Raw genomic sequence first — 12,429 nt, 5'->3', positions numbered from 1 at the left:
AGGATACCGTTGAGTGAGAGGAAATCTTGTGAGCTGTGATATGAGATTGGGACAGCACCCATCTGACCTTCAAAGGAGGTCTGATACACGTTGCCATGAGACCCTGACCCGATTGATGTGGGTCAGAAAAATTCATTCCCACGAATATGAAATCCTGAGAGGGAATGAGGTCTTACTTGGCTACATTGAGAAGGAGTCCTAAAGAGAGGAGCTCTTCCAAGAGAACTCTAGGTGTAGCAGAGCAGTCGACGATCGAGCTGGTTTTGTAAGAGCCAGTCTTCGAAATACTGAAGCAGTTGAACCCCGTGTATCGGAGGGGTGCGTCATTGCGGCCATGAGTTTGTGTGAAAACTCGTGGAGCTGTGGCCAATCCAAATGGCATCCCCCGAAACTGGTAGACCTGGCCTCGAGAGAAGCGCAGGTACTTCCGGTAGTTGGGATGGATAGGAACATGGAAGTATGCATCTTCCAGGTCCAAGGAAACCCTCCATTGCATGGGTTTGATGGAGCGCCGAATGAAGGCAGGAGTCTCCATCTTGAAAGTAGGTTTGACTAGAACGTGTTGAACACTTTTAAGTGTCGATGACTGGTCTCCAGGAGCCGCTTTTCTTTTGAACAAGGAAAAGGCGACTGTAAAATCCTGGAGAACAAGGGTCGTGAACCCTTTCTACCGACTGTTTTCCAGGAGTCCGAGAATGGAGTCTGGAAGTTGTGGATGCGGAGATACCAGATCTATTGGGACGCGAGAGAGTGGGGGCCTTTTTTCGAATTGAAAAGTGAGGCCTTGTGTGACAAGAGAATGAACCCACGCGTCCCGAAGTTATTTGGAGCCATCGATTTGCGAAGTGCATAAGTCTGGGCCCCGACTGGTACCTCCGGCATCAGAGGTTGTGGCTGTAGAAAGGGGTATGGTGTATGCCTAGGTGACCTTTAGGAGGTCCACCCTTGCCGGAAGAAGGATTAAATGACTTCTTGTCCGCATTGGGTTTGCCCTTATTCCAATTTTGGTTTACAGAAGGCTTCGATAGGATAGGAAGTTGTTCTGTTCTGAAAAGGAGGCCTATTTGTGGGCTGACGTGGAGCAGACGGACGCTTAGTAGGGAAACTGTCCCTTTAGCGTTCTTGGCCGGGGGGCTCCTGGGGGCTTAGAAGCAGGGCGCTTAAAAAACCACAGGGCGCTGGCCTGAGTTGCTCCTAGCTAAGGAGGCATGTATCTGATCTTCACGATCAGCAGTAAATGCCGACTGTATCCTCCCTCCGAAAAGAGACTCTGTTGTTAGTGGAGCAGTTCGAAGGGAGTTTACGCCTGTTTCAAAAGGAATTATTGGGCAAGGAGAGAGGATGAGGTCTCTCCGAAGCCTTAACATCTCAGACATAGACGACGCAGCATTGTGAGATAAACACTGCGTAGTACGTGAAAGATGTATCAACAAGGCCCGGAGCTCCTCTGGGATTGAATCAGAGAGCTCCCAAACCAAGTCTAAGGCTGTGGCTGCCATGAGTTCTAGCTGGTTAGCCAGACTTATGGAACGGCGTTCTCTCAGCTCCCAATTTTCCAACAGGGAAAGAGGGACTGATGTATGGGTAGATGATGAAGGCATTGTAAGTGACAGCTTACTAATGTCAGCATCAGGAACCGGAAGTTGGAAAGGTCCAAACCAGTAGCAGGGTCGGGTACCGGGGCTTATAACTTTACCCGCCGTCCATCTGTTTAGGCTCTGTCAGCTCCTTAGGGGCTTTCCATGGAGATGGCGAAGGCTTATTTGCTGGTTCAAGTGACTGGAAAACAGCCATTGTGGAAGAGCCAATAGGAAGGCGTAGATCCACTCGGGAAGTAGCCTTACTTATCCTGCCGGGCTCTCGTCTGCGTGCTACCTGTTCTGTACGGTAACCGCAGATCCTGTGAGATACAAGGAAGGGCGGGGGCAGAAGTCCTTATCTAAGGTATTGAACATAAGTTCGTATACCTGATTGATGGAGGCCAAATAATAAAGTTCGGCCTCATTAGACTCCGAACCCGCCTCAATCGAACCGTCTGCGAGAGCATTGGATTGATTGAAACCGGTGGATATAGAAGTAGGAATAATAGATTCATTCGCTTCTATCATGAGAGAATCGTTATCCGGCACCATCAAAGATATAGCTGGTGAGTTAGGTCTCTCAGGGATCAAGTCAGCAGACTCACTTTGAATACCAGAGGTCGCTGGTAAAGGATCAGTCGAAAAGAGGACAAAGATTCCCGGCGACTGTGGATCACAAAGTATTGGGATTTGATGGTGTGTAGCGGCAGCCCGGGGTATACTTTTATGCAATGTGGAAGAGACCCGTGGGGCTGAAAACGCAGCCGAAGTGGTTAGATGAACCCTGTACTTGAGCTTGATATGTATGCAAACTAGTGTTTGAATACAAATTATGCTCAGTGGTTGTAGGAACGGCTGAAGTGTGTGTTAAGGCCAAAATAGAGGCCGACCCACGTGGAAGGGTGTCAATAGATTCCTCAGAGAAGGATCGACTAGGGACCTAGGAGTCCGAGAGCGCCTAATAGAGGAAGGTCTATGTCCCTATCCCTGCGATGCCGAGACACTGTTCGGCGGCCCTGGAATGATGTTTCCTGATCGAACGTCTCCCCGAGCGCTGGCGTGATCGCTCTTTACGAGGCAATCTACGCCGAGAAACACTCGGTGAGCGTGAACGACGTCCCCTCCGATAATGATGAGGGCTATTTGAAGTAGACGATGAGTCAACTACGAAGAGCCCGAGGTGGAGGGTAGTCGGAAACATCAGACACTACACGTTTACGTCTGTGACCACAGTAGAAACGCGGCTGCGTCTACCTTGGTGGAGTACTGACAAGTAGTAGTGTCAACATCTACGGTGACCGGAACGGTCTGGAACGGTCTGTGGCACAGACCGGTACCCGGTGACCGGATCGGTCATTACATAACCGGTGACCGGACCGGTCAATGACCGGTGACCGGTTCACCGGTGACCGGACCGGGCAATGACCGGTGACGGGCCCGGTCATAGCATGACCGGTGACCGGACCGGTCAGTGACCGGTCATAGCATGACCAGTGACCGGACCGGTTAATGTTGACCGGTGAAGTCTCCGGGCCGGTCAACTGGTCATTTCCGATGAACGGACCGGGCAATTTTTTGTCCGGTGTCGTCACGGGGTAAGGACCGATGCCTGGCAGCTACTGGTGGCATATGGTCAAGATCGTGTGGTGAAAAGTCCCGATACACGGAACTTTCCCTACTTTGATCTGAACTATTCTTGTTGCGTCCACGACTCTTGAAGGGTCGACGCTTGATGGCCCAGGTATCTGCAGACCAATGCTCACAGAAAGGGCAGCAGTTATCATGGGTACATCCTGCACACGACAGGCAGCTACCATGATTGTCCCATGCTGCCCTTATGTGTCCACATGAGCCACATGTTTGAGGCATATTTTGCCTTGAACAAACAAACAAATACACAAAACAATACAGAAATACACAGATATATATACGGAGAATGTTTTTTACGCAATACAAAAACTTCTCTATTCTGTTAAACAGAAGAATCCAGCAAAACAGAAGCAACAATTAAGTCAATAACAAAAAGTCGGCCTTTGTATATCGCCATCCGGAATAAGAGTGAATTCTGGGTAATGTCCCGTTTTGGTTGTACGGCTACACGGCACTATGTGACCGTTCTGACCTACCTGACGGGTTTATGAAAATGTGGGATTCCTCGGACAGAAAATTCCGGATGAATTACGATCCTATCGGAGTAAATAGCATATGATATCAGGTAACGTAATTAAGCTATTAAAAACAGCAAAAAAGTCATTAATAACGAGATTTAACAAAAATTGTTTTGACCCTTTTCCGCATAGATACCCATAATCGCGTCTCGATTGATACCTTGATACATCCGTATGAAACCATACTTTTCATCTATTACTGCCAACTAACTTCTTTTACCGTTGCTACTCATTACCTGATACTCCCGTATATTCCATTATTAAAAGGACATTCTGATAAACATTTACGATAAAAGTGCTAAAAATTTCCAAGAAACACAAACATTCACCATTTGCTTTCAAACTTGGCATTATGTTACTGTGTAAAGTTGTGATAAAAAAACCTCCAATGGGGGCGTTTTTTCCACTAAACATGCGTAAATTGCCTGACGTGATGTTCCCGTTTTTATGCATTATAATTATTTTATCTCAATCAAATTTCACTTAGATCTATAAAGTACACATGATATAACTACCATAAAATGATTTTATTCATATAATTTGATATATGAGAAAGAATGATATTAAATTAGTTTTTCCCAAATCAATTGACTTTTCACAGGAAAATATTCCAAACCCACAATGGCATTTTTTCCCAAAATGTCAAAGAAAAGGTCTGACAAACCTTCTGCGTAGTCAGGTCATCCTTGTCCACCACATCCTTAGCATCATTGTCCAGACTCAGCAGCCACTGTAGCAGCAGAATAGCTTGATGTATTTCTTGTATGTATATTTAGGACTCAAACAAATTTATAAACTAGGGCTGTCTGTAAAACATGCATGCACCCATATGGGCTCTTCGTTGTAGTGACAGCCATTGTGTGAGTATGTTTTTGTCACTGTGACCTTGACCTTTGACCCAGTGATCTGAAAATCAATAGGGGTCATCTGTCAGTCATCATCAATGTACCTATGAAGTTTCATGACCCTAGTCATAAGCGTTCTTGAGTTATCATCCGGAAACCATTTTACTATTTCGGGTCACTGTGACCTTGACCTTTGACCTAGTGACCTGAAAATCATTAGGGGTCATCTGCGAGTCATGATCAATCTACCTATAAAGTTTCATGATCCTAGGAATAAGCGTTCTTTTGTTATCATCTGGAAACCATTTTACTATTACGGGACACCGTGAACTTGACCTTTGACCTAGTGACCTCAAAATCGATACGGGTCATCTGCGAGTCATTATCAATGTACCTATGAAGTTTCATGATCCTATGCATAAGCGTTCTTGAGTTATCATCCAGAAACCATTTTACTATTTCGGGTCACCATGACCTTGACCTTTGACCTAGTGACCTCAACATCAATAGGGTTCAACTGCGAGTAATGATCAATCTACCTATCAAGTGTCATGATCCTTGGCCTAAGTGTTCTTGAGTTATCATCCGGAAACCATTTTACTATTTTGGGTCACCGTGACCTCGACCTTTGACCTAGTGACCTGACTGACAATTGATAGGGGTCATCTGCCAGCCAATCAATTACCTACGAAGTTTCATGATCCTAGGCCTAAGCGTTCTTGAGTTATCATCCGGAAACCATTTTACTATTTTGGGTCACTGTGACCTTGACCTTTGACCTAGTGACCTGAAAATCAATAGGGGTCATCTGCGAGTCATGATCAATCTACCTACGAAGTTTCATGATCCTAGCATAAGCGTTCTTGAGTTATCATCCGGAAATAATTTTACTATTTTCGGGTCATCGTGACCTTGACCTTTGACCTAGTGTACTCAAAATCAATAGGGTTCATCTGCGAGTCATGATCAATGTACCTATGAAGTTTCATGATCCTAGGCCCAAGCGTTCTTGAGTTATCATCCGGAATCCACCTGATGGACGGACCGACCGACAGACCGACCGACAAGTGCAAAGCAATATACCCCTCTTCTTCGAAGGGGGGCATAAAAATGTAATTAACACACACACGTTATATAAATGTAATGAAATCAATAACAAATGTTCAACAGCATAAAACATGGCAAATTATGAATATTACATCAAGTGTTACCTTTCTGTGAACATTGCGTACAATATCAATATATACTCCTCCAAAGATTACTTAAACAATATAATATTTTATAAAAAAAGTATTCATCCATATACATTTAATACATGGCATCATGGTGTTTATAGAAATGAAAGTCTAAAAATAGCCTCAGTTGCTATGTACATGTGCATCGATGTACAAATATTACATGTTCAGTTGAAATGCTTTGTTTTTTCATGCAAAAGTTTACAAGAACTAAATTTAGGACCATAATGGACACAAACGTTATGACAACATAACATAATATTCATTAGATCTAATGTTCTAACAAAAACCCTCACATTGTGTAATCAGATAACAAATGTGTGTTAATAAATTATTTGTATCTTTAACTACACACTTAATGTTGTATTGTAACATCACACACTACTATGCCCATATGCTAAACAACACATTGTCATTGAAATACTAATCACTAATTACAACAACTAATACATACATGTACACACTATTCCACTCTGAACACCAGGATGTGTTTCTGTAATACTGTCCCACAATGATTGATGATGTGGTGTGCTGTAGCAGACTGACCGTGGCCTCCACACTCCATACATCTGAGTAGCCAGCGTAGCCAGCTTACTCTCTCCCTCCCAGCCCACCTGTAGTACAGTGTTGGACAGGTATCCACAGACCAGCACCTGGCCTGCAGGGGTCACATGTAGACCAGATGTGTGCAGTAGTGCTGGGTCTGTGTATGTAGCCAGGAGTGTGCCATCCCTGGCCAGGGTGAGAAGCGTGTTCTGGTCCCAGCTAATGATGTACAGCCTGTCACCTGTGGGACTCACAGCACACTTCCATACTGCAAAACAGACTAACATCAAGATATTGAATTACTGTCAATGTAAAATAATCTTATTAAACATACTGCAGTGATATTGTATTACGCATATGTTGTTATAAATAGGCCTTTACACATCTAAAATATATGCATACATTTCAATGATTCAATAGTTAAGCGTGACAATAAACTTCAGTAGCAGAGCTATTGTGTTAACGTTTGACATGTTCAAATGAGACTGGTGAGACTAGAGTTAGAAATGAATTGAAGCAAAATTATACAGATGGAAACAATTACACATACAGAAACAATTGCACAGTTCAATTATGTTTATCATGTTACTATGTGCATCATGAATAGATTTCCCACACATGTATACATGTGATAACTATGTACTGAAATTGTGAAATTGACCAAAGCAGACATAAATCATGTGCCGTGTTACAACGTTATTTGTGTTTTTTATAACAAGAAAAATAATATTCAAAACAACAGTTATTGACACTTTTCAAGCTAGTTAGTTACAAAACCAATTTCAACAGCAAAATGTTTAAATGAACATACTACTATAATTACAATGAAATTAATACATACATTTGAACACTTCATAAAAGAATACAACCACAAGAGTACCTATGTTATATGGAGTTATGAAATTATTCAATTTATCAAACATATTGTACATGTACAATCATTTAAAAACCACAAATTAAGACAGGGTCAGAAAGTGTCTCACTCCCAGGAACTCAATTTCTATTTATAGACATGCCATGTAGTGAAAGTGTCAAAGTTCTTCATTACTCATGTTTATAAATCAATAATTCTGAATCTTGTTTTGGCTACAATGTACTGTAGTATTCAAGGGCACATATGAATTATAGAACAAATATTTTATAATACATCAGCGGGTTTTCTGCTATGAAATCTGAATTTTATTTTATTTTCATCTCACAAAGTATATAACTATAATTTATATGATTAAAAAAAACAAGATAAAGGCTTCATGGGTCAATATTTGTTGATAAAAAAAAAATCCCAATTCGGTTCATTAAGTCGATAAAATTTTCCCAATTTGTCATTGTATGGATTTAAAACAAGAGCAAGAGCATAACAGGTGCCATAACAGGTGCTGTGACAGCGCTGTAAACAGCCGAGCTAATAACAAAATTTGACGACTCCTTTTCCCACAATGGCTAGAAAAATCCCTGTACATAATACAAATGTTATCAGGATGGATTCACCATGATTCTTACCTGTATCTTCAAATGACCTATAGAGACTGCAGACCTGTTTGCCATTCAGCGTGTATTTGTACAGTTCTTCACCAGAGGTGGACAAAAAGGTCTCCATGTTGATGGGCAATACCTCTACATTCATGTTGTAAACTGAAACTTCCTGCCAGGAACAAGCTTTCCCTGATTGACAGTGATAAAACTGGACCTCATGTATGTTGCTAGCATTCACAGTCACTGCAACCTCACTAGGTGTGATCAAACAAATGTCAAATGCTTAGCATTCACATCCAAGTGACTCACCACCTGGTACTGCTGGTTCAGCAGCTTGACATTGTAATTTTCCCAGTCTACAACCAGTACCTGCCCATCGGGAAGAAACACATATGCTCTGATATAACATTTACCTGAATCACTTGGTATTCTCACATTGTGCTCAGTAATACTCTGGACATGAAACGCCTTGCCTGACTTTCCTAGCAGAGTCAATGCCTGCTGTATTATATGCTTACATTTTATGCTGCTATAAGGCAGAGCTCCTTATTATCTCCAATTTTCTTAACAATTTTATGGAATTGTGACAAGTCATTGTGAAAACTTGTGCATTATGAATAGAGCTTGTAACTGAGTCTTTTATGCTTATAACTTCCTCTTTTATCTCGTTAAGTTCTTTCACAGTAATATTATCAAATTTATTCAAGATAGAAAGAACACTCCAACACATTCTTCTTTTAAATTTTTGCCCGATGTACCTACAGAACTATTACAACACTTATCTATATTAGTATTTAAATTGCCACGCATTTGTTCTATCATAACTGCCCTATGTTCCTTATATGTTCTTAGCAATGACTGAACACTGAGCTCCTGACTGATCTGAAGGCTTTTGATTTCTCCCAGAACAGTTTCGAGCTCCACTGACAGTCCTTGAAGGTATGTGGGTTGTGTTATAGGTCAGCTCATTAATTGGAGTCACTTTACTGCATTGGCTGAAATAAACAATCAATACATGTACATACCAAGGCATAGTCAGTGACATTATGCAATTCTTCAAACAAGTATACAGTGTCAACTAAAAACTAGAGCTTTTGTCAAAAACGTGACGTATACCCCCATGTGCCGCATTGACACAGACTATTTTGTATATTGTCTACACAAAACAAGAGAATGTAATTTATGGCAATTTTTAAGAATTATTATGCCATTTTTATTTACAGCCATTTTGACCTTTGAACTCTTGAATTCTTTCCCATGACACGCCGTCCAATGACTGTGAACTAAATTAATGTACAGAGTCAGTTTAAAATCTCACAATAAATGACACAGTTATGGTCCAGACAAAATCATTTATTGCCATGTTTGACCTTTTAATTAAAAGTGTGACGTTGATATATCACGTAATTTCTTTCGCGCGACACACCGTCGAATGATGGTGAACAAATATATACAATGATTTTTAAATCTCACAATGAACGACATTGTCATGGCCCGGACAAGCTCATTTATGGCCAGTTTTTACCTTTGGACTTTAAGTGGGACCTTGACTTTTGGATATCGACGTAACTCTTTTCGCGCAACACATTGTCCAATTATGGTAAACAAATGTGTCAAATGATTTTAAAATCTTATAATGAATGACATAGTCATGGCCCGGACAAGCTAATTTATGATTGTTGAACTCAAGGTGTGACCTTGACCTTGGAGATATCCACGTAATTCTTTTGCGTGACACACCGTCCACTGATGGTGAACAAATTTGCCAAAAGATTTTAAAATCTCCCAATAAATGTTAAAGTTTTGGCCCGGACAAGCATTTGACCTTTTGAACCCCTTGACCTTGGAAATATCAACATACTTTTTTCACACAACACACCGTCCCATGATGGTGAACAAATTTATTTGTCATTTTTAAATCAAACGACAAACTTTCAGTTTAAAACACGCTAAGTGACCCCGTTGCCTAGTTTTTGACCTGGCATGACCCATATTCAAACATAACCTAGACATCATCTACATACAACTTGTGACCAAGTTTGGTGAAGATCGGATTAAATTTCGGGACAGACCGACAGACCGACTGACCGACCGACAGATCGACAAAGTGACTCCTATATTATATAGCCCCCATTACCAGTTATGGGGGTATAACATTACACGGGAAATAAACGCTGTTTTTTTAGGCTTAATATGGGGTATATAGATTTGCACTTTTACATTCATCCGCATGACTTTTCTGTCGTATATAACTCAAATGTATTCCAGCAACTTTAAGAGTACAGTTACCTGGCATGTGAGCTTGCGCACCTGTATATTTTTGTTTCTTTTTTCAGCATAATTGTAATTATGTCTCCTTTTTTATAAAAAAGAACATTTTAAAATGTGTGTAAAAAAACAGTATTGCTACTAGAGGACTGACACGTTACATAAATATTTATAATCATGTAATTGTGGCCACCTGGGTATTTTGGTTTGTCTTTTTTCCACATACCCAGAGTTTTTCCCCCCTGTTAAGCAAAGAAATCACATTAAAATTATGTTGTGATTAACTCATTGAGTTCAGCTGATAGTGGGATGAAATATTCTAAAAAGTATTATCCACCATGTGAAATTACGCAACTTGATATTTTTGTTAAGGTTTAATTTACAAAAGACTAGTTTATTAATATCACTTTAACCAAACAATCATATTTTTCAATTATGAGAAGCGTAACTCAAAAATGATTGTTGATAGAGGGATTTGTCTAAAATAATTAATTGTCAGGAAAACTCGTGCAACTCCATATGTGTGTTCATATTTTTTGACATTAGAGCAGTTGTGGGACACATTGGATTATAGAGGTATCTATGTACTAAGAACACCTTTATACATGTAGTTGTTTATATTGTTTTCACTTTTAAAAGTGTAAACCTTGACCACACTATCCATAATAACACATGAAAGAAAAGATAATTAATACTCTTCCATCCCACAAAAACAAGCATAATGAATGTCTGTTCCCAATAATGTTTTAATAAGCCAGAGATGAACATCAATATATCGTTCACAAACGCCTGTCCTAAGTGCATAACAATTCAATGATTGAATGCGTTTTATAATGGCAGTACTGTACTATATATGTACAATGTCCAATGTTCCTAGAGTGTTTTATCATAATTGAAAACATTCTTAAAATATTGTTATTATGGGTATTACAGGTACTATAACTGACTACTACACCTTTATAATTTCATGTTAAAAAGCTTCTGTGACCTTTGACCTATTGACCTTAAACTGGATTGACCTCTTAATCTTGATTGATGTAAACATAGAACATGTTGCATGACTGTAGGTCAAAGCATTCCCTAGATATCATGTGGAACCAAATGGTTTACAGACCAACCGACAAACGGACCAAAGGACAGATGCATAGCAAAATAACCCCTCTTCTTAGAAGAGGTCCTCTTTTTCTAAATAAAGTCTCAGTATGAACAATCTAGCCTGTGATGAGCGGCTTATGACATGCAACCTAGTCGACTATCTTCCAATATGTTTTGTTGTTATTTAACCTCTTGTGATTATTTTGATTGTGTTGTTGTCACATGATCTATTCATAGAAAAGGAAATACGCAATTGTAAAATGTTTTAAATGGGGATCCAAGAGATTGGTATATTGTTTATGTATATGTGATATTGAAATTTCATACATTAGCAATTTAGAGTCATTGATTTTTAAAAGATTGGGATTTATGAATAAAATATTTCTATCTACTTTTCCTACACAAAATAAGAAAAAACGACAACTTTCATAAAGATTGTGGAAAAATACCACACATTTTTGAGTGTTTACAAGCATTTTTAAAATTTGATCTAGTAACCTATTTTTAGACCCAGTTTTAAAACTCAGCTGAAATCTGATTGGGACAAATGATTTATGAAAAGTTCCATCAATAAAGATTGGACAATACACAGTGGCAAAAGAGCATAAACAAGTTTTCGCTATAGCCTTATGAGGAAAACTGCCCTGCCCTCTTGCGGCCATGTTTTTTTAACAAACTAGAACTATTTCTAACTCAGCAGATATATCATTAGAACAAATTATTTTTTGACCACATTTCATGAAGGTTATACTTAAAATGTGACTTCAAGACTGTTCACAAGTTTCATTACAGCCATATCAAGAAAACTGACCCACACCCCCATAGAGGCCATGTTTTGTCCACAAACCACAGCCGTATTTGAATTTAGCCAAGTTATCATTAGAACAAATGTTCACAGCTTGTTTTATAAAGATTTGAATAAAAATGTGACTTCAAAAGGTTTCATTATAGACAAATAACGAAAACAGCCCCGCACCATGGCGGCAATGTTTTTAGACAAACCAAAACCATGTTTTAACTCAAGTAAGAAATCAGAACACATATACAGTTAAGTACAGGCTATTACAAAAGCTCACCATGAGAACGTTTGTGATCAAGTGAGATATATAAATATATGAAGGCAATAATTGTCAATAGGAAATAATGCCACTAGTGTCTTGTTCTTGTTGCTTTATATATCCAGTAAATTGCTCCTAACCTTGAACATTGAGGTTGTGAG

General features: G+C 39.7%; 1 protein-coding gene across 3 annotated transcripts in view; it reads right to left on the bottom strand.

The window, feature by feature from the left end:
* The window catches only part of LOC127881603 (uncharacterized), a 638,632-nt gene that overhangs the window by 342,052 nt on the left and 284,151 nt on the right, over window positions 1-12,429 (bottom strand). For all 3 annotated transcript variants that reach the window (XM_052429635.1, XM_052429625.1, XM_052429615.1), the window contains one exon: window positions 6,443-6,642. In XM_052429635.1, the coding sequence (XP_052285595.1) occupies window positions 6,443-6,642 (200 nt within the window). The remainder of the gene's footprint in view (window positions 1-6,442; window positions 6,643-12,429) is intronic.

The sequence above is a fragment of the Dreissena polymorpha genome, chromosome 1, assembly GCF_020536995.1.
Source record: "Dreissena polymorpha isolate Duluth1 chromosome 1, UMN_Dpol_1.0, whole genome shotgun sequence".
NCBI lineage: Eukaryota > Metazoa > Mollusca > Bivalvia > Myida > Dreissenidae > Dreissena > Dreissena polymorpha.
The sequence above is the reverse complement of the archived record's forward strand: the minus strand, read 5'-3'. Positions and strand labels throughout refer to the sequence as shown.